The 24307-nt window shown below is 36.2% G+C and overlaps 1 protein-coding gene across 1 annotated transcript in view; it reads left to right on the top strand.

Moving 5' to 3' along the window:
• Positions 1 to 24307, top strand: part of DOCK2 (dedicator of cytokinesis 2) — a 314912-nt gene that overhangs the window by 279272 nt on the left and 11333 nt on the right. The window contains exons 43-48 of the mRNA XM_070934070.1: positions 5971 to 6055; positions 6694 to 6780; positions 7295 to 7471; positions 7591 to 7674; positions 11616 to 11753; positions 23584 to 23711. Coding sequence (XP_070790171.1) covers positions 5971 to 6055; positions 6694 to 6780; positions 7295 to 7471; positions 7591 to 7674; positions 11616 to 11753; positions 23584 to 23711 — 699 coding nt within the window. The remainder of the gene's footprint in view (positions 1 to 5970; positions 6056 to 6693; positions 6781 to 7294; positions 7472 to 7590; positions 7675 to 11615; positions 11754 to 23583; positions 23712 to 24307) is intronic.

Below are 24307 nucleotides of genomic sequence, written 5' to 3'. Positions count from 1 at the left end.
TGAGGGGAAAAATTGTTTGTTGGTAGATGTTAGTCAATATTACATTGATCTATTTTATTGCAATGAGAATACTCCCTTTCTCTGGCACTGCTACAAGGACATAGAGAGTTTCAACTTTCATTATTTTCTTAATTAAAGCTTAATAGATTTTATTTTACTAGGGGATAAACGGGAAGCATCCTCTTCTTTCTGCCTGCTAATATTTCCAAATGAAATTGTGTCTAAAAGACAAGATAACTGTGTGGTGAGATGAATAAAGGAGAAAGTGAGAGAAATAAGAAGGGATGATGCCCTTTGACAATACTGAGGCCTCTGCACCATGGTTTTGTCATGTAATTCAAATGTTTTATTTGTGGGCTTAATTCTTAAAAGATAAGAAATGTATTTTTATTTTTATTTTTATGTACACAGAGAGCATATGCACCAAAGACAAATTCCTTGTGTATCCAATCACACTTGGCCAATAAAGAGTTCTATTCTATTCTATTCTATTCTATTCTATTCTATTCTATTCTATTCTATTCTATTCTATTCTATTCTATTCTATTCTATTCTATTCTATTCTATTCTATTCTATTCCAGTCTTGTCTTGTCTTGTCTTGTCTTGTCTTGTCTTGTCTTGTCTTGTCTTGTCTTGTCTTGTCTTGTCTTGTCTTGTCTTGTCTTGTCTAAGTAAAATAGAGCCAGTTTGGTCTAGTGTGAAGACACCATGCTAAAAATCAAGAGACTATGAATTTTAGTTTTACTTTAGGCACAAAAGCCATTTGGGTGACTTTGGGTCACTCGCTGTCTCTCAGCCCAACTCACTTCACAGGGTTGTTTTTCTGGGGAAAATAGAAGGAAGAAAGAGTATTAAGTATGTTTTTTTTTAAAAAAAGATAAAGATTTACAAATAGCAACATTACTTACTTACATACCTCTCCATAGTGCTTTACAGCACTCTCAGAGCGGTTTACAGAGCCAGCATATTGCCCACAACAATCTGGGTCCTCTTTTACCAACCTCAGAAAGATGTAAGGTTGAGTCAACCTTAAGATGGTCAGGATCAAACTACTGGCAGTGGGCAGAATCAGTCTGCATTATTGCATTCCAACCACTGAACCACCATGGCTCCTAACTAAACGGAAGTGATTTGCTATTGTATCTTTTAATGATTTTATTTTATTTCCCCAAGTAGCTCAGATTTGCTGGCTTTACTGGTGTCCTCTCATTTAAACGGTAAACCATGCTTAACCCCTACTTGGCTCTTTCAAGATCAGCCATGGTTGGTATATCCTGTCACATGTTGTGATTTGTAGGAAATTACAGTTTTAAAACATTGTTCTTAACAGCAACATATTTTGATTACAATCGGCTATGATTTAAAGTTTGCTTCAAATGGAACTTCAGATACTGGACAATCAATAAGTGACATCTTCTCCCAAGTTTTCTTTTTAATGTTTTCGCCTGTAGGGAACTTTTAAAATTGGCAGCATAAAGCATTTTCCCACCTGCATCTGAAAGCTAATGAAAAGGCTCTTCTACCATGAGACACACAAATTACCGGCCTAATAGAGGGCACCTTGAAAGCACACACTATTCGTGTCTTTGTAACTGTCCTTCCATCTGTCATGTTGTCACTACTTAAATTTATCCCCCCCCCCCCATCATTAAGGAAAAACCTGTTGGTGTACCACCAATCTAACTAATGTTGCCAAATGTAGCTGATTGAAGGAAATGATAATTCAAATATAATGCAATAGCTGTCATGTATTAGACCAGACCTTTTCAATTTAAGTTTCCGCAGTCATTTGTGTGAAAATGGGAAGGTGGCAAGCCTGCCACGATGTTAACTTTAGAGAAGCACTTGTTAACAATAAAGCCAGTAGGATTGAGGGATCATTTTTTTCCTTCTTTGGAGTAGTTCCAACCTTTCCTTTCCTTTTTGACACACTGTTGTCACTATATCATTTGGGTTCTTGTCTCTTTTCTTTGTGCCATGTTATCTTGCATAATCATTGACCCACTCATTTCTGTCTTCTGCTACATTAAGCCGATTGCCTTCTGCAATATCTTTAAGAGAGTTTCTTTTCTGTTGATTAGACAATCAAGGTCAAAAGTGAGTACATATCAAGACATCAAAATTAGATATGAAATATCCAGTAGGAAAAGAATAAAGCTATCTCCTTATTTCAAGTATGCGTGTGTGCGCGTATGTGTATCTGAATGTGTGTGTTTGTCTCGGTATGAATAGGTCAGCGTATGCACAGCTACACCCACACAGTTTTTCCATTCCTTAATTTTTGTTCTTTAAATCATGTTGAGTATGTCATTGCATTATTACTTTGTATTATACATACCCCACAATTGGAGGGATGCGGGGCATGCATGGGAGCTTCTAGATTAGAAATCCTGACATTATTCTTCATTAGATTCTTTTCCAAGAATCTATTTCTTATTCTTCACAAACTACAGGCATTTTATGGCTTCATGCCTTTTTGAATCTATAGATTGCTGTACTGTAAATGGAGTTGTCACAATAACAGGTGATCTTATTAGGTCTGCAAAGTAGTTGAAATATTACACGTATCAGCAGGGAAAATATCTGCTTCAGGTCATTTATAGCTTTCTGTAAAACAAAGTGTTTTACGTGAGCCTGTATAAAATGAAAAGGGTGAATGTTGATAAATTAGCCACAGTAAGAAGCAGCATCTGTAGAATTAAACTTCTATAGATTGTGATTTAGAATGCTCGGATGGGGCTCCATGTTTCTTTGACCTTTGCAAACAATGGCATCTGCCATTGATTTTCATTAAATACCTGGGTAAGTATCACCCTTTATTTTTCCCACTTTAAAACTGCTAAAAATGTTTTAGCCTTAAGAACAATAGCTTGATCTTGCATTTGAGATAACAGGACCGATGTGCTCATTGTTTCTATTCGCTGTAAGTCTGGAAGCAATTTTCCATGTTCTGCATGTAATAGAGATATGAGATGGTAACAGAGCAAGAATTAGACACATGCTCTGCAGGCAAGTATCATATTTTTCGGACTATAAGAAGCACCTGACTATAAGAAGCACCTAAATTTAGAAGAGGAAAACAACAAAAAAAAGTTTTTGGCCTACCTTTTTTCAGGCCTTTTCCAGACGTTTTCCAGCCTGTTTCCGGTGCTGATTTTGGCCCATTTTTGAGGCTTTTTCTGGCTCATTTTGGGAGCTTTTTTAAGCCTGTTTCTAGGCTTTTCTTGGCCCATTTTCGAAGCTTTTTGCAGCCGATTTTCAGGTCTTTTTTTGGCCTGTTTTCAAGGCTTTTGGGGGTCATTTTTGAGGCTTTTTTGGGCCATTTTTGAGGCTTTTTTGGCCCATTTTTTCCCAAAAAGCAGGCTGAAAAAATCCTCAAAAACAGGCCAAAAAGCCTTAAAAACAGACCCAAAAGCCTTAAAAATAGGTCAAAAAAAGCCCCCAAAATAGGCCAAAAAAGCCCCCCAAATGGGTCAAAAAGCCTCGAAAACAGGCTGAAAAAAGCCTTGAAAATGGGCTAAAAAAAGGCCTGAAAACAGGGCGTGCGGAGCCCAAAAAAATGACTGGTTGAGTGAGTGGGGTTTCTTCAGCAATATTCAGTCTATAAGACACACAGACATTTTCACCCCCTTTTGGCAGACAAAAAAGTGTGTCTTATCGTCCGAAAAATACGGTAGTTTCAGAGAAGCTTCATCTCTCTTTTATATACCTTTCTGGCCAACCAGAAGTACATACAACCAGAACTACATACAAGTAGTTTTCATTTAGTGACCACAACTGAGACTGACAATTGGGTCATTTCACTTATCAAGAGGTGTTAAGTGAAACTGTGACTGCTTATGATCTTTCCTTTGTTTTACAAACTATGAAAATTGTCACTGGAAGGATTGCTCACAAAGTTACTTGTTGCATCACTGCTATAACTGCAAACAGTGGCTAAACAGGGTAGTTACTAAACAGGACTATCAATATATATACTTTTTAAACATAGCTCTCTACTATTTCTTGGTAGGATAATGAGTGAATTTGGGGAGAAAATAGACATGTAAGGAAAAGAAGAAAGTTAAAGAAATAAGAATAAAAATGATATAATTAGAAGAAGAAAACATATGAGTCCTGAATAAAAATATATAAAATAATTTTCCTAGAAAATGAATATAAGGAGAACATAATGCAATATGATATTAAACCGAATATAAAAAAATAAAAATGAAAAGAAGTACCACAGAAGTGGGAAGTATGTAAAAGGATATTTGATGACACAAAAGAGGTGTGACATCATATAAGACAAGAGTGTCAAACTGGATTTCTTCAAGGGCCAGATCAGCATTGTAGTTCTCCTCCATCGGTCGGACGGGGAGCGGGGGGAGAGAGATGGAATGGACAGAGTGCTGCAGGAGGCCATCCAGACTGAAAATGAGGCACGGGGGGAAGGGGGTGTCCTGTTTTGGATGCCAGAGGCCTCACGGGCCAGTCCTTTGCTATTTCCAGGCCATCGCTGCAGGTCAGATTTAAGTACCCCATGGGCCAGATCCAGCCAGTGCGCCTTGAGTTTGGCACCCCTGATATAAGAGAACAATGACTAAGAATGAGAGAAAAGTATGCATACCGAACAGAAAAGACAATTGCAAAGATAATCAGGAATGATTAAGATTAAAAGGTTTGTTACAAGAAAAGAATGGTTGTCAAAATAAGTGAAAATGGCTGAATATAAAAGGATCCTTTTGCCCACTTTATTATATGGAAATGAGAGTTTGGAATATCAAGAGAAGTTCGAATGCAGTGAGAATGGAATATTTAATATTTAAACATTGTAAAATAGGAAACTATAAGGGTGTTCATGAATTGGTGATTAAGGAATGTTGATTGACTTTCTGAATTACTACCATGTGTCCTACAAAGGTTTCCCCTTGAAGATTGTTCAGAAGTTATAGGTAACATAGGGAATGGTAGCAAGATTATTACTTTAACCATTCTTCAGTTATCTTTTTACATAGTTTTAGGGTTTTTATTACTTTCTAATGGATTATAACCTGCAATAAGTTATGATAAACAGATTTCATAAATAAATCAAGTGAACAAATGAAAGCCCATTTTCAAAGAGCATTGCCTATATTCCATTGTAGTTCTTCAAAGTGAGCTTCTTCTTTTTGAATTTTCCTCAAGTGGAACCTTCCTTTTCTCCAGTTTGCACACAAAGTGCTTATTATCCAAAAGCCAAAGGCAACTACATGCGCACTACCCTCACATTAACTAAATTTTGGTTAGCATTATATGCCATAAGGTATATCAATTTATAATTTGCACTTAATCACATTTGCACTATTCAAGCTCACATTGATTGGGATCTATCTGTACTCACAACCAAATCAAGGCCCGTTGCTAAGTTTTCATAATCAACCTGTGAAAGTCAAAAATTCATTACATTATAGCTTGAAGAATATGGAAGATTATACTAATAGATTGGGTATTTTTCTCCATTTCTTGTATATCGGTGGAATGTAGAAATGTGCTGAGCATGATCAAAACTAGCACCACCTCCAGATACCTATACAGGTTTCTGGTATAAGGCCACATTGTGATAATTTGTTCAGACTATTACATACCAAGCAGTGGTGGGTTACCCCCGGTTTGGACCAGTTCGCAAGAACTGGTAGTAAAACTGGTGGGAAGCTCTGCCCACTGACCCGGACGTCATCAAAGTTGATCTGCACATATGCGGGCACGATGCACATTGCACAGGCATGATGTGAATTGGTAGTAAAGGTAAGAAGAACCCACCCCTGATACCAAGGCACACTTTCTTATCAGGTTTAGACATACATTAAACCTGTAGTGGTTTGAGTACAATGTAGACATTTGAATTAAAAGTGGATATGGTATGTTTAAATTACATAAATAAAGTTGAATTTTTGTATGGAAGTTTATGGAGAAAAATGTTTTGTAATCTCTTTCACTCTCTCTTTTAGTTTTTATAAGTCTAACTATGTGCAAAGATTCCACTATTCAAGACCAACCAGAAAAGGATCAGTTGACCCTGAAAATGAATTTGCTGTAAGTATCTTTTTATGTTTTGAACACAGCCATGTTATCTGTCACTCAGATGTGACACATGGCATTGCTCAGGCGATAATACATACTTTATTAGTAGGCAGAAGAGGTGCAAAATGTCACAGAAGCATCATTGGGCTGGACAAGCAGGGTGTAAAATTACTCTGAGTTTCAGCTGCTATCAACCGAATGATTTCTGTCAGGGCTGCCTCTCAGGAATTTCAAGATGCCATATATTTGGGATACAGTTACATAATAAGTCTGATGGAATCACAAATGGTAGGTTGGTTATCAAACAACATTTTTAAAAACATTTCAGATCATCCTAATTTCAATCAAGATATCAATGTTCTTTGCCATTCCATTTCCTCACTATTTGAGTCTTGTCCCTTCCCTCCCACTGGGGTTTTTTTTTGTGTGTGTTTTCTTTATGGTTGGGGAACACAGTATTGCAGACTGTATTAAAGTATTCCGGTTTGTAAGTGAAATGGTGAAATCATCTCCCCACCGCCCTCTTAAATAATATTGATGCCAGGAAAAGATATCCCTGTCATTTAAATTATATTTCCAGTAAGCTCTTAACTTTCTAACAATATGATTTAACTGTTGTAATATTTCTTCTGTTCTGGATCTTTTAATAGTCTATGTGGATTGAGAGAACATCCTTTACTACAGCTTATAAACTCCCTGGAATCTTGCGTTGGTTTGAGGTTGTCTCCATGTCACAGGTGTGTATTAGAATTTTGATAAGTATTATACATAGTTTAACCTTCAGAAATAGAAAGAAAGAACCAATGCTATTTTATGAGGAAAACAAAACAAAGTATTATGTTATCAGGGAATCTATTTTCCCACTAAACAATATGGTTCTATATGCATTTGATTTTTTGAGATTGGGGTATTTAAATGAAATGTTAACACATTTCATAATGAATGAAAGATTCTCTCAGATTCCAATGCAGCCAAGCAAAGCCATAATAAGCAATAAGACTTATATACTGCTTCACAGTCTTTTACAGCCCTCTCTTGGTGGCTTACAGAGTCCGCATATTGTCCCCAACAATCTGGGTCCTCATTTTACTGACCTCGGAAGGATGGCAAGCCAGTGAGACTTGAACTGCCACCTGCTGGCAGCTGGCAGTCAGCAAAAGTAGCCTGCAATACTGCATTCTAACCATTGCGCCACCATGGCTCTTAAAGTTGCAGGTGACACTGACGATGATCTTGTCCCCTCCTCCATAGACTACAATTAGCCCCTTGGAGAATGCCATTGAAACAATGTCCATGACAAATGAGAAGATTCTGGCGATGATCAATCAGTACCAAAGTGATGAGAATCTTCCCATTAACCCTCTGTCCATGCTTCTGAATGGAATTGTTGATCCAGCAGTCATGGGAGGGTTTACTAAGTACGAAAAGGTAAGGAGTTTAGTTATTATATTTAAAATGAAATGCTTCTCCAATATATTAGATCTTCAGCACAACCCATGAATGTCACGTTCAGATGAAAAACTGAGTAACTTCCTTTCTGCTTGCAGGCTTTCTTCACAGATGAGTATGCTAGGGATCACCCAGAGGATCAGGAGAAACTAAACCGACTCAAAGACCTGATTGCTTGGCAGGTATTGAAATGCTGGACACAATTCTCTGATTTTCTGAATAAATATTATTAATTTCTCCACTTTCTTTTGCTGATTGATCTCATTTCCAGAGGGGAAGCATGTCAATATATAATGCATGCACATTTTCCTTCTATTTTCCTTTGTTTGTTTGTTTGTTTCTTTGTTTCTTTGAAGAGGAATACTTGTCTGAAATGTGACTGGAAATATCACATAAAAGTATGTTGTAAAAGTTTTTCATCCACATTTAATGAGCCTCCTTTCCTGAACAAAAACATCAGGAATCCCTTGATGATTTAGTTGAATATCTACTCTCTAGAAATGCTTATGCAATGTTAAGAAGGGGGGGGGGGGGAAACCTGACATCACAGTATTTCTGTTGCTTTCAGATAAAGAGGAACCAAGTGAAAATACTGATTTTTGCATATGTTTTGAATGATGTTTAATTCTCTGCTATTAACAGTTTCACCAGGTTCGGGTAAAAAAGCAACCTATTAACACTCTGAACTCCTGAAAATATCACTTCTATTTTTATGTTCTTGCTAAAATACCAAATGTAGCAACTATATGAAGGATGTATCATAATGGTAATGTTTTTTTACCCCAGAGACTAATCTATTTTTTGCTTCTAGTTTGTTTCTGGATAAGTCACCCACCATTGTCAGTATCTTCCTTCTTCTATTGACATTTGAATCAGTAGAAATAGCTACTGTTTGCTGTGGAAATAGCGACTAAAAATATATGCAAACAAATGTTTAATCTTGGTGTTATGAAATAAATCCTTCATTTTCGTGTTTGCATATATTTTATATTAACTCCATGGTTGTTTTCATAAACATCCCCATATCTTTGGTGCATAATAGCACCATGGTCTTCTGTGACATCTTCACACCCCATGTCTAGATTGCATTCAGAAGACATTCCTATTAATGGTGGTATTCAATGTAATTTAGAATACTAGAAAGTTAGAACTTCAAATTGCTTTAATAATTCTGAGTCATTATTAAAGGTTACCTAGTGGAAACAGTGAACCTCTAATCACGAAAATAAATTGTCCATTAATGTAGTCCCATTTTTCATGTACCAAAAGAGGAATTACATGAGAAACATGAAAAGTCACTGTCTTTATGGACAGAACAGGTGAAGTACTATACTGGGGAAAACTTCAGCACTGTACCAGTTCCTTGAAAAGCAGGAGACAAAGCAATTCGTAAGTATTGGAAGGGATAAATTAGCACAGATGGAGATTCTCTGGCTTTCGTAAAATCTGTATAATGTGTAACCTCCTCACAATTTGATGTCGCAAAATGGTGTGCTTCAAAATGATGAGAATTGCTGATTTTTGACAACTGACAAGAACTCTAAGCTCTTGTGAACTGTGTGTAGGCTTGAGGCCATAGACTATTACCCATGAGTTTAGAGGACATATCTATCATCCTGATTGCTGATTGAATGATTACCAATATGCTCCATCAAGTTGGTGTTGACTCTTAACAGTAACACAGATAAACCTGTCTCCAATCTGACTCTTCAAGTCTTCCAAAGGTGCATCCATCTCTGCTCTAATCACGTCCTAGATGATGGAAATCTACTCCTTCCTCCCAACTCCTTCCTCCTTCTTCCAGCACATGGATTTCTCAAGAGAACTGGTCATTACATACTATGTCCAAAATGTGAAAAATCTGGTTATTTTGTGCCTGGTTATTTTGTACCTCACATGACAACTCTGGATTGATTCATTGTATAATTTCTTTGTTTTCTTAGTTACCTATAGTATTCTCAAGAGTCATCTCTACACCAGAGTTCAAAAGTGCTAATGCTCTTTCTAGCTTGTTTGTTCAAAGCACAATTTTTACTTCCCTAGAGTGCCACAGGGAAAACCATTGCCTGCACAGTTCAAATGTTTGTCGGCATAGATCCATCATGGCATCTGAATACTTTTCCAACTCTTTCACTGCTATTCTGTCAACTGAGAATATAGCAGCATATTTCATGACTGCTGTTTCCTTTATGTATTGTTGTTAGCTGATTCCAAAAGGCAGAAATTATTCCCCGCTTGAATTTACATTATATATTCTAAGGTTGTTTGCTGTACCTGCTATCATTTATTTAGTCTTATTTATATTGAATCTTAATCCCATTTCTTCTCATTACTCCTTGATTTACATTACGAGAGATTGCAGATCATTTGCATTTTCAACTATCAGAGTTAGTATCATCAGCATGGTGTAGATTATTGATGTTTCTTCCTCCAACTTTAAAAGCCTACTCATCTTCTTGCAACCCAGCCTCTCTCAATTCAACATATAAGACACTGAATAAATAAGGGAAGAGTGTTGTTTTGTCCTTCAATCTGAAGTCAGTCTGTCCAGCTCTAATCTAGCCATATCATAAAAAATATTATTATTTTGGAAGATTCTCAGATTTTTATCTGTGACAAACTGAATGGTATCTGACATGAGGACCATTATCTATCACTATGTTACCAATCACTTATTATAATTAATGTGAGGATTTGGTAAAATACAGGAAAGATACCATTAATCTTCTTTCACACCATAGTCACTAAAGAGATCATCTGTCTCCAACATCTTCCTATACTGCTGCTACTCACTATAGGTGCTTGGTAGCATACCTGGGATGATCTTCAGGCCTTGAATGACCTTTCTGGAAGTAGATACTGTATTCTTGGCATACATTCCTAGTGTTCTTTGCTGATCCTTCCCAGGAAGACACCACACATACACACCAGTGGTGGGTTTCAAAAATTTTTACTACTGGTTTTGTGGGTGTGGCTAGGTGGATGTGGCATGGCTTGGTGGGTGTGGCGGGAAGGATACTGTAAAATTTCCATTCCCACCCCACTCCAAGGGAAGGATACTGTAAAATCTCCATTCCCTTCCCAATCCGGGGAAAGGTTATTAAAAAATCTCCATTTCTCCCGATCAGCTAGAGCCTTGGTGGTGCAGCGGACTAAGTGCTCTTATGTAGCACTTAGCTGCCAGCTGCCTGCAATTAGTGCGAGTTCAAATCTCACCAGGCTCAAGTTTGACTCAGCCTTCCATCCTTCCGAGGTAGGTAAATTGAGGATCCGGATTGTGGGGGCAATAAGCTGACTTTGTAGAAACACCGCTTATGGGGGGCCCAAAAGCCCTAATAAGCAGGTATATACAAAAGAATGAAGACTATTGCTATAAGTGCATTGTAAGACGCCCTGAGTTTTCGGAGGAGGGCGGCATATAAATTGAACTAATAAATAAATAAATAAACTTGGGAGGCAGAGAATAGATGGGCAGGGGGCCAGTCAGAATTTTTACTACCAGTTCTCCGAATTACTCAAAATTTCCGCTACCAGTTCTCCAGAATTGGTCAGAATCTGCTGAAACCCACCTCTGATACACACATCACAATGAGGAAACAACCATGCTACTGTGGTTGAAATTTCAGCTGAATTGGCTTTACATTTAAACTTACTAATGATTTGATCACTTAGCAAAATACTTACAATGTCATCTTTGCAACACAGTGAAAATGTCCACTATGTACCCATGGTTGAGTAAATTATAGTACATTTCACCAATCTTACTAATCTGTTCTGGTGTAGATTCTGAAAAAATGATGTATTTTCTGTCACTCTTCATCTTAAGAATATATGAAGTATCATAAATTATCCATCCATTTATACCTTTATTGCATATCATTATGCACAGGAAACAAAAAAAGTGCAATTATATTTTTCCAGGAAGGTTGTACTTCACCATTCTGTAATTATTTTCTTGAAATTCATAGTAAGATATATTGCTACCTCTTTGAAAGGAAAGAAGAAAATGTCAGCTGGCAAATATATTACAAATCACATTTTGTAACTGCAGTCAGTTCAACATGTTCTGGAGACATGGGGAATATGAAATAGCATGACTGAAATTTTTCTTATTGTTTTTTAGGTTCCATTTCTTGGAGCTGGAATTAAGATTCATGAAAGAAGAGTATCCGATAGCCTTCGTCCTTTCCATGAACGTATGGAAGAATGTTTCAGGCACTTAAAGGTTAAAGTAGAAAAACAATATGGAATCAGAGAATTGGTAAGATTTGTTCTTTTAATTTTATAATTTTTTAAATTATATTTTATCTTAACAAGAGAAAAAAAATCATGAAATTTGCCCTGTGATATAATAGCATACAACTGTTTATTTGTGATTTAAATATCACTTTATTTCTTGTTTCAAACAATAGACCAGGGGTGTCAAACTCAAGACCTGTGGGCTAGCCTGTGGGGTGCTTAAATCTGGCATGTGGAGCCAGTCTGGAAATATCAAGGGACCAACCTGCAATGCCTCTGCCAGCCAAAACAGACTGCGGAGGCTGCATGAGGCCCCCCACAGTCCATTTTTGGCCTCCACGGCCTTCTGCAGCACTCTGCCAGCCTAAAAACAGTATGCATGGAGCCCCCTTTTTGGCCGTCAGAGTGCTGCAGGAGGCTGAAAATGGACCATGTGGGGGCCTTGTGGGGCCTCCGCAGTCTGTTTTGGCTGGCAGAGGCATTGCAGGTTGGTCCCTTGATATTTCCAGACTGGCAGGAAGTATCCGTCCCATCTCCCCCCCCACTTCCGCCCCCCCCCCCACTGATCTGCCCTCAAAGAAATCCAGTTTGACACCCCTGCAATAAACTTTGTCTCATATATTGCTAAGAAACTTCCATAACTGTTGAAATGTTCCCCATTTTATTAGGAGGGCAGAAACAAACCTTATAAACTCATTCTCTTAAACCATTAGCCTAATTTTAATGGCTAACAGTTTTGAATAAGAATGAATAACCAGGAATACTCCACTCTTTTTTTTCCCCTGAAGAATTCCAACTGTTTGGTGAATCTATTTCTGAAACAACATATAATTTACTATAATAAAATATAAATATGAGTTGATCTTAAAATAGCAGTATGCAAAATCTGCAGAGTAGAATTAGCAACCCTGTGATTGTCACAGTTCTTGGAGCACATCTAGGTAAATAACTAAGTAATCAGGTGAAGTGTTTGACCTCACCAAAAATAGGAAGGAAGGTGGTATAGGAAGGCTTACAGGCTTCAGGATATGAAGATTGAAGAAATGTTCCTAGTTAGTGAACCTTAAACCTCCTTTGTGAGGGAAAACATAGACCTAACTTCTAACAAATGCAAATTATAGACCATTATGTATACACATTGTATTAGATTAGCTTTCTCTCAGTTCTGTAACTTAGATTCTTATTTGTTATGAAAAACAAATAATTTACTAAGCACGTAATTGGGCTTTCTATGCTGAACAGATTATGTCCTTTTCAGTTCAGTTGAAATGCATATATGTCATCTTTGACTATGAACTGGAATAGAGATGTCTTAAATTGGAGGTTGGCAATTGTGTTAGGTCCTAGGCATCATAGAGTGGCCAAATGCCTCCTAGTCTACCTAAAATCTTGCCATGTTGTTAAATCTTGTGAGGCATTTGCAATCTCATATCAAATTTTTGTATGGGAACACCAAATTACATAAAAAAATCAAATTCAGAAGTAGATCTTTACAAGAATTTTGAATTCTTGCACAAAATTTCATGGCTGTTAACAATTTAGACTTATTTCAGCCCTTCTGTATGATTTTAATGTGAATATGGTCAGTTACATTATAGAGGCTCTTTTTGATAGTATCAGATACTATCTAGCACTTTACACACCCCTAAAACATGGTATAAATGAATCATAAGGGGATGAATATATCATACTGGAAAATTAATTTAATCTGGTCAGCCATAAACTATGGGAACATATCCAGAGTCTGATAGTGTGTTACAGTTTGATTAAAGGCCAAGCAGATAGAGACCAACAGAAGGATTTCAGTATTGTAACATGGAGAATACATGGCTACTGTGTCTTTTTGAAATATATAGAAGTCATTTCAATTTAAGTACTTCTTAGACTCTATCTTGGACTAAAATTTTCTATCTGTTATCATAGTATACGAATGAAAAATCATCACTTTTAGACAGATAGGAAAAAATAAATGATCTCACTCTGGAAGAAGTTTCTCATAAATTAATAAGCTCAGGGGATGACAGTATTTAATGCATCAGCCGGTGCATATGAAAACCACTTAATATGACCAGTCAAATTCCTCTGGTTTTATCATTTTTCTTGGAGTCTCTGGTGTATGCCCCTCCCTGTGAAAGGCAGCTGTATTGATTTTGTCTTCCTCCTGCATTTGGGATTCAAAGATTCAGAAGCAATTCCCACTGCAAATAAAATCTACAATGTATTTGAAAATAATGTTGGAAACTCTAAACGACTTTTCTGCATTTCTTGCCAGGACTGAGTGCAATGAGTCGAAGTGGGAATAGAGTCTGAAGTAGGAGATTATAGGCCAATTTTCATATGCACTTTGTAATAACCCTGCAATATTTTAAGCCTAAATTTTTAGGTTTTAAAATAAGGAAGTGGCAGATTTTCCAACATATGGGGGGGAGAGGGGGAGAAGGACATTGAGAGGGAAAGACATTAAAGAGAGGCATTAAGGGGTGGAGACTTATGTCCATTAACATGTAAGAAAGCAGAACTTCTGGAAATAAAATGGTTAATCTATGCTCAAATTGTAATTCAGTGATGGCTTCCTTCTTTTTTTTAAAAAAAATGAGAACCATTATATTATATACTGTATGTAGCATGTTGAAAAAGAAAAATACTGAGTAACTCTGGAAACTTAATTTTATATCAACATCCGGCACAATTTGTGCTAGCCACATTTTTTCAACCTAATGATCTAATCTAATGATTAGAACGATGGAAAAATGTCTCAGCAAACATTAAATTATTTACAGTACAAGTTTGTTATATAAACTTCTATTTGCCTAATTCACTGTTCAGAAATAACAGGATTAATTTAGAGCGTTTCATTATGAAACAACAGTTTAGGGATGTCTTAGATTATTTTAATAATACAGAATTACCTTGGTTCCCATGTTGTTCAGCAAATGATTTATGTTATGTTCTGTGAACACATGTATGCTTAACTTGCACTGCTGTGTCTCAGATTTTTTTAAAACTATTTTTATCACACACAAATGCACATGTGTGCACATGCATGCACACACAAACACACACATTCCTTCCAATTTTCCAAAACGGGGGGGGGGGGGGGACTGTCAGATGTAAATGCCTTATTCTCTAATGTGTAAATAGTATATGAACGGGGTATCAGGGGTTAACTTATTCTTCACTTCTTAATGTATTCATAATTCACCACTCCCATATCTAGCTCCACCCATTGTATATATAAGGAGCTGTATGCACCCACTTCCTTGCTTCTATCTGTGAATATTCAGTGAATATAGAATGCCTAATGTAAATAAAAGGAGATATATTTAAACCTTTAACTCTTGCTAAATTTATTGAGTCTGATCCTGAAAATATTGCAACAAGCTGGTAGCAGAGGATGGTTAATTGACTCAATAAATATTTAAAAATGTCTAAGAAAGATAGGTCCAACACCAGGGCATACAGCAAAGAAATGGAAACAGAACAAGAAATAATCAACGAATCCACAAACGCGATTTCGAGAGAATCCGAAGAATACACCACTGAAGACGAAGAAATAATAGATGAAAATGATGATCAGGAGGAAATCGAAATAGAGAATAACGAACTCAGGTCAGAGATATTAAAACTATTGAAGAGCCAGAAGAATGATGAAAGCCTCATCGCGAACCTCCAAGATATGCTGAAGAACAGCGGAGCAGCGAGAGAGAAGCACATCACTAATGAAAAATCAAAAGACCCAAAAATAGTGAGTGATATGACTGCAGAAAAAATTATTGTGAAGAAGAAAAACGGTGATCCCGCGCGAAATTTTGAATGGCAGCCATCTTGGTTTCAACAGACCTCCAGGGTGAGCGAAGCAGAGCCAATCAGAAAACTCAATTCAAAATTTCTGGCACGAAAAACATTATCAGACAACGAAAACGAAAAAGAAGATTCAAACACCTCAGAAGAATCAGAATCAGAAAGTGAAGGTGATTCAACAAACAATCAAATAAAATCAGCAATGAAAACGCTTTTTGCTGCATTTGGGCCAAAACTAAGAATTACTAAAAAGCTAACGAAGAAGCGAACGAGCAAGCCAATGCCTCAAGACCTGCCCGCTCCCATCCTGACTACGAGAGCGCCGACGCCCGAACCCAGAGAGCCCTGCCGATACTGCCCCATGCCACAGACCGAAGCAAGCACCAACGCACTCAAAAGAAGAGGAAGAGCAGCCGCCATCGTCAGGACTTCCAAGATCGAGCCAGAGACCGATTCGTCTGAGGAGGAGCAGAACGAGCGAGCCGCAACGAGGAGAACCTCTCACGACGACTCCAGGGAAGAAATGGACAACGCGCATGCGCAAGACTACGCAGACGGTCCGGGAAGACATGAATTGACGAGAAGACCATGCAGGCTCGTTGCGAGCATCCCCACGCCGTTTTGTAACTTTCTGCATTTACGAGACCACGGACTACCTCAGGTTGTAAGTAATGGACCTAATAATGTCGGAAATTTACCCAGTGACTTCCCAAAGCTAAGGATAGATGGCATTAATTTACAAGAATGGTATCAGCAGCTCCAGGTTGTCTTTATGAAGGAAAACTTACTGTTTTTTATCACTAGTCCCCCAAAAAGACCTTGGACTCTAAAAATAGACTGTTTACACCATAGAGCATTTTTCTTATTAATATCTAGTGTATCTCCTGCAATGTATCACAGCATTAAGCAAAATCTGACTGTTTCAGAAATTATTCAATGCATGTTCAATTTGTTTCACAGTGACAGTGTAGCTACCACCACAAGGATGTCTAAAGATTTCTTTTCATCTAGGATAAAACCAGGGGTTTCCATAAGTGAGAACTTAATATCTTTAAACAAAATAAGAGCTGAACTGCATTTAAGGGGGGAGGTGATTTCAGACCAAACAATGAAAAGTGTTATTATCAACTCACTTGATCCATCATGGGACAATTATATGTCACATTTAGACACAATCAATCTAGGATACTTATCCATAGAAAGTCTATCCAATAAATTAATAGCAGAAGACAATTCAAGAAGGAATCGTTCTAACAATCACATAGAACACAAACCATATAGGAAAGTAGCTTTCCAAGAAAAATATAATGAAACATTTAAATGTCATAACTGTGGATCCAGGGAACACAATAGAAGAGATTGCCCCAAAACTTCAAAAGAAAGACATAGGTCTGAATATAGAAACAAATACAATTATAGACAGTCTTCCATGGATAGACATAGATATAGAAGCCCACCAAATTACAAAGAGAATAGAGGGGGCAGAGATAATTCAAAGGATAGAAAATCTGGTTCACTGAATGGATTAAATAAACAAGACAACACTAACATACAGCAGAATGAGAACAATAATTGGCTTATTGATTCTGGAGCAACTAATCACACCACTAATAACAAAAATATATTGTCTTCATTTGTAGAAGATAAATTTGTAATAAAGGTAGCTAACCAAGAAAAGGTTCAAGTATTAGGTAGAGGGAATGTAACCTTGCCTGGTCTAGGAAAAATAGAGGGGGTATTGCTAATACCTGAAATACCTCATAACATACTAAGTGCCATAAAACTAAGTAGAGATTCTGATATTAACATTGTTTTTTCTAAAGGAAAAGCGACTTTGGAGAAAAATAAAATAGATATAGGCACTATGATGATTAAAGGAGGCCTACCTTATCTAATAACAAAGGAAAAATGGTTGCATAACATTGATTCAAATATGGAAGAATGTATTGAAGTAGATGATGGAAACATTAGCAACAGTGACAATGATGAATGTAAAATATCTCATGATCACAAAGATGCACACAATGAAAAAAAACCAAAAATAGGTAAGCCAATTCATGATGAGTGTGCTCACATCTTACATAGGAAGTTAGGACATGCCAGTTTTCCTGTAGTACAAAAAATGACTGAACACGCAGAAGGTGTTAAAATAAAAAATTGTGAAAACTATTTGGAATGCTCAGTATGTAAATCTACAAAACTAAAAACTAGCCCCAGGCCAAGAAAATCTACTAGATCAACCAACAAAATTTTTGATTTAGTACACATGGACTTAGTTGGTCCACTAACTCCTTCAATCACTTATAGAAAACGTTACTTCTTGACCATAGTAGACGATTATAGCCGCTATGGATTTGTTTATACATTAAAACACAAAGATGAAACCTTTCAAAAATTTAAAGAATTTTATAAACGCATAGAAACACAACACAATATCAAAATAAAACAAATCATGACAGATAGGGGATGTGAATTCATGTCTAAAGAATTCTCCCAATGGTTAAAGGACAAAGGAATGTTACATTACACATCTAGTCCATTTTCTGCGTTCCAGAACGGGATTGCAGAGAGAAAGAACTCAACATTACAAACCATGATTAGATGCACATTGGAAGATGCTGGCTTAAGCAAACAATTCTGGTCAGAAGCCCTACATTATTCCAATTACACACAGAATAGAACCTGGTCCAGCATTGTAAATAAGACACCATATGAAGTGATGTATAATAGGAAACCAAAATTGGCACACATGCACATATTTGGAGTCACTGCAGACGTACACATACCTAAGCAATTAAGAAGAAAGGGAGAAAACGTGTCCAGAAGACTCAGATTTATGGGATATGAGACAGGCACTAAAGGGTACAGATTCATTGATAATAATAACAAATTTATAGTCTCCAGAACAGCTGTGTTCCATGAACAGGCCAACTGGTCTAAAATACATCTTAATGAAATATTTCCAAGTAACAACAAAGATACAAAATCTCAAGAGAAAGGGACTATAGAAAAGCAAAATATCAACAAATATAAAAACAAAAACAAAACATGGATAAATAGCCAACACAAAATAAAGACAGACACACTAACAAAAAAGGAAGCAAGATATTTGCATGATAACAATAGTAAACCTGAAAAAACAATTAGAAACACCAGAAATCAGATGCCTAATAAATACAAGGATTATATAATGCATATGGATGGTGAGTCAACGACACCTAATACATATGAGGAAGTGTTAAAGCTCCCTCGTAAAGAAAAAGAAAAATGGGAATTAGCAATGAAAAAAGAGATGGAAAGTTTACAAGAATTAAATGTATTTACACCTGCAGTTGCACCAAAAGATAAAACAATTATTGGTACCAGGTGGATATATAAAATTAAGAACTTAGAGGGAGGCAATATCCTATACAAAGCTAGACTAGTTGCACAAGGTTATGCACAGAAATATCCGGAGGACTATACTGACACGTATTCCCCCACAGTAAGAACTGAGAGTGTCAAAACAGCTCTAGTGGTAGCATCAGCACTCAATCTCGATGTATTCCAATATGACATACAGACTGCGTATCTACACGCAAAACTAGATAAGGAAATATATGTAAGAGCACCTCACAGTCAATACACAAACAAGAATGAGACTTGGTTGTTAAACAAGAGTTTATACGGGTTAAAACAATCTGGTAAACGATGGTATGATTGTTTAGTAAAAGTACTTAAAACCATGGACTTCAATGCCACCACTGCTGATAACTGTTTCTTTGTCAAAAAGGGTGATGATTACATAGAATTTGTATTGATCTATGTGGATGACATTTTATACATAGGAAAACATAAAGAGAGAAGAGAAACTTTTGTGACTAAGCTAAGTGAACATTTCTCATTGAAATCTTTAGGCAAAGTAAACAAATATCTTGGTGTTCAAATTAATAAGACTAAAAGAGGATTCAAACTTACTCAGAGAGATAAGATCATAGAGCTCTTAAACAAATGCAATCTAAGTGATGCCAAACCTTGTGATACTCCTATGCAGACTGATTTTCTAAGAAATGCTGATGAATCATCCCCTGAATTCAAAGATAACACATTTTATAGATCAGTCATAGGTTCACTTCTTTATATATCTAATTGGACAAGATCAGATATCGCTTTACCCCTCAATTTATTATCCAGACATGTCAGCAAGCCAACAATGTACCACTGGGAAGCTATTAAAAGAATATTAAGATATCTGAAAAATACACTAGACTTTTGTTTAATGTTGGAACCTAACGATAATAAAGAACCAAAGCTTACATGTTACGCAGATGCGGACTGGGCTGGAGACACCTCATGTAGAAAAAGTACATCTGGTTATATATTCCTCTTAAATGACTGTCCAGTTTACTGGTACACTGGTAAACAAGAATTAGTGGCCACTTCAACGACAGAAGCAGAATATGTTTGTTTATCTAAAGCTGCAAATAACCTTGTATGGTTTAATGATTTGATTTCAGATGTTTGGAAAAAACCTGCTTTGCCTTTTGTTATGCATGAAGACAATAAGGCAGCTATTGAAATATCTAGATCTGACGCCATTGGACAAAGGTCCAGACACATAGATATAAAATTTAAACATGTGAGACAATTATCTCAGGATGGATTTATTAAAGCAGTGCATTGTGAAACTTCAGAACAATTAGCTGACATATTGACAAAACCTTTACCTTCTAAGCAGCATAAATACTTAACTTCTAAGTTGTATGTTTTGTACTGTCCTGAATCTGAATGTAATTGGTGTTGCATAACGAATCGGCATTTAGAGGGGGATTTGTCAGATGTAAATGCCTTATTCTCTAATGTGTAAATAGTATATGAACGGGGTATCAGGGGTTAACTTATTCTTCACTTCTTAATGTATTCATAATTCACCACTCCCATATCTAGCTCCACCCATTGTATATATAAGGAGCTGTATGCACCCACTTCCTTGCTTCTATCTGTGAATATTCAGTGAATATAGAATGCCTAATGTAAATAAAAGGAGATATATTTAAACCTTTAACTCTTGCTAAATTTATTGAGTCTGATCCTGAAAATATTGCAACAGGGACAACTTATATCAATGATTCCCTTTACACCATCACACAGAAACATCTGCTTATTACTTGGGAAGGACAGGATAGGTGGACAAAATTGTCCAATCCAGTCTAAATATTTGGCTGACTGGGCAACCAACCATAACAAATTAAAATAAGAAAATAATAAATAAAGAAGTGTACACAATAAAGTACTTTGGAATACTTAGGAAGTTGTGGCTATAAGAGCCTTTGGGGAACTTAGTGGTTGTGCATGAGTTGTACATTTTCCTGGAGCAGAAGTCATTGCACTGACATACTCAAGCCCTGGTAACCTCATGGTTGGACTATTACAATGTGCTCTACATGGAAATATCCTTGAAGAGTAAGAGGAAGCTTTAGCTGGTAAGAATGCAGCCACATGGTCAGCTCTTAAGGCCCCTGAGGTGGCCTTTGTTACATCGTTGTTCTGTCGCACTGATTGCCAGTTTGCTTCTGGGTCCAATTTAAAGGTTATCATCTTTAAAGCCCTTCATGGCAAGGGTCCATGTTACCTGAGAAACAGTCTCCCCCCCCAGTGGGATTAACCCATCCCCTACGCCATCAGAACAGGCATGCTGTGGACCCTATTGGTCAAGGAATTTTAGCCATTAGGTGAAGAGCCTTTTTTGCCATGGTGCCTGCTCTCTAGAACATCAAGACCCATGAGGTGACATCTGTACTTACCCATTTGACTTTCCAACTGGCCTGGGGCCCCAATGGGTAAATGACATCCTGTTTAATAGATTAGACAGACCCCACCACTTCCTTATGCACACTTTACTCCCTTTCACTCCATCTCAGTCAATTGAATTTTAACTGAATTTTAAATTTGTGGTCTTTATTTATTGTTTTAATGTTTTATATGGTATTTTTATTGAATGAGTGTAAGCGACCTACTTGTTTTGGCAAGATGGGTAGCCTAGAAGTTTAATAACTAACTAAATAAAATATATATGTTGTAGATAAGACATGGTTCAGTTGCTGAAGTTTTAATGCCATTCCTTTCAGTTTTGGACAGATTGGAAAAAGATGAAATGAAATATAGTAGGCTGCACGATAAGAAAAATAACATAGTTTGATTAAAATGGAAATGTAATGCTTAATGCATATTTGAAGTTTGAATACTGATATGAGGTGTTTTTCTTCTTCCTTTTTTTCTTTGTTCTTTTTTTTGTTCTTTTCTTTCTTTTGCTATTCTTTTTTTCTTCCTCTCTACTTTTACTCTCTCTCTTTTCTCCCTTTCTGTTTCCTTTCTTACTTTTTACTTCCATTCCTTTTAAATTTGATTATATAAATATACATATACTAATTTGGTCATGAAATAAGATTATAAATGATTGAATGAGAATATGATTTTTTAAATGTTTTGAATACTTAAATGAATTTTTGAGTTTTAAAATAAATATGAAGAGAGATGATTTTAAAGGAATTTATAATCCAGGAGAAAATATGTGAGAAGATATTTGTTAAAATATATGTTGAGTTAAAAATTGTGGGAGAATGTGTTGAAAAAACAATTTATGTAATATGCTGTGAATTAGTAAAATTAAACAGCTAAAATAATAGATGTAGGCGTGGAGGAAAGCATGCTGGTAATACCAGCCAAACAAGATATGGAGATTTGGAGGAGAATATGCTGGAAATCAGCCAAAATAAAACATGCTGGAAATCAGCCAAACAATGGAAGGAGGTATGGAGGTGACTATGCTGGAAATCAGCTAAAATAAAACATGCTGGAAATCAGCCAAACAAAAGTTGGAGGTATGGAAGAGAATATGCTGGAAATCAGCCAAAATAATAATATGCTGGAAATCAGCCAAACAACAGGAGGAGATATGGAGGAGCATATGGATTTTGAGATAAATCTGTGTAATATGAAATATGTAAAATTAAAGGTAAATTGATAAAGTTTAAGATTTAAAGATTTGATGAAGATGTCTAGAGATTAAGAAATACGGATAGAACTTTGATTTATAAATTGAAATAAAAAATAGAGCTGTAGTCAATTTGAAACTAAGATGTGTGGTGATAAAATTGTAAGGTAAATAATCAGACCAAGAGGTTAGAATATTTTTAAATAATAATAATAATAATAATAATAATAATAATAATAATAATAATAATAATAATAATAATAATGCTTTGATATTGATGTTAAAAGGTGTAATGAAGGGAGCTTGGGAAAGAACCAGATATAATTGAATTTATAAATGGGCATAATAATGAATTAAGCTTCTATGTGGAAATTAAATTGGTGGTGATATAATAGAATGGTTCTGATCAAGATACTAGAATTTATGTTAAAAAAAATTGTTTATGTTTTGATTTTTAATTTTAAAATATGTAATGGAAAATTGTGAATGGAGCTTTTTAAAATTTAAGCGATTGTACCTATCTATGATTGGATCGAGACTTCGTTCTTGAAAGAGATATATTTTATGTTTTAAGTAGGAAAAAAATAAAAAAAATACTTTGCAAAAAAAAAAAAGACATGGTACAGTTGCTGAAGTTTTAATGCCATTTCTTTCATTTAAAAAAAATATCTAAAGAAACTGTGTGAGAATAATACTTGGAGAGGACTCTCTTTCAATTTGAGGCAAATGACAAACAATTTGACAATAATAGAGAAAAATGGAAACAGAAGAAGAAAATTTAAAACATACTTGAATGAAACAAAAAAAAAGGGGGGGGTTGTTTTATTTTGGTTTTTATAGGAGAAAAAAAAAACCTTCCGGGAAATTGGATGGCAGGTTTTGGCCACACGTTATAGATGTCAAAACTAAGGTCAAAGAAAAGCAAAATAAAAGTCAATGTATTTATTCCTGCAAAGAAAGCTGTAGAAAATAGCCCAATGCTATTGCATTTCTCCCCGACCCCCAGCCAGCCAGTGAAAAGCAATAATCAGTTTTGCTGTACTTAAACTTTTTCATGTTGCTTTTTTTTCTCTCTAAGCCGGATTTTGATGACAGGCGGTTAGGCCGACCGAAATCTATGCTGAGATCGTATCGTCAGATGTCCATTATTTCAATGTCCTCCATGAATTCTGACTGCGGTACACCAAACAAGATTGCTGCAGAAAGGTTAGTTATGAGCCAGCTTCCTGGCATGAGTTTTCTGCAAGATACAGACCAGGAGGGAACAGAACATATTACATTAAGAAAACACACCACGGACTGAACAGAGATAGTAAACATCTAATCTTATTTGGTCTACAATAAAAACTATTACAAAAGTGAATGCTGCTTTTAAAATTAGCAATGGTGCGCCGACAGCACTAAAGCTTGAAACTGCATTGAGGATTTATTCACCATCACTCCAGCACTCATGCACATGTTCATATAAATAATATTTGGGATGATTCTGAAAGACTTCCCAGATATTGATGTCACCTTCTTGGATTACCTTTCTGCATAGTTTAACCTGATGTGTAACTTTTAGTCGTTCACTAAATTTTATAGCATCGTCCAGGAAAATCCCTCTGATTGAATATTTCTGGAACTTCTCTCTAACCAATAATTACTGAATAAATAAAATGTAAAATGTCTAGATTTTAAAAATGCTTTCTATTTTTTTTAAGGTGGGGGGGCTGTCTTTTGGCCTTCTGAAAGCCTTGAAGACAGGACTGTGCCAAGTAGCCTGGGGTCTTGTGATATTTTGGGGGTGGCTAATGGAGTAG

Source organism: Pituophis catenifer, unplaced genomic scaffold, assembly GCF_029215685.1.
Source record: "Pituophis catenifer annectens isolate HBS135680 unplaced genomic scaffold, rPitCat1.0.hap2 SCAF_2, whole genome shotgun sequence".
Classification (NCBI taxonomy): Eukaryota; Metazoa; Chordata; class Lepidosauria; order Squamata; family Colubridae; genus Pituophis; species Pituophis catenifer.
This window is presented reverse-complemented; position numbering and strand designations above follow the sequence as displayed.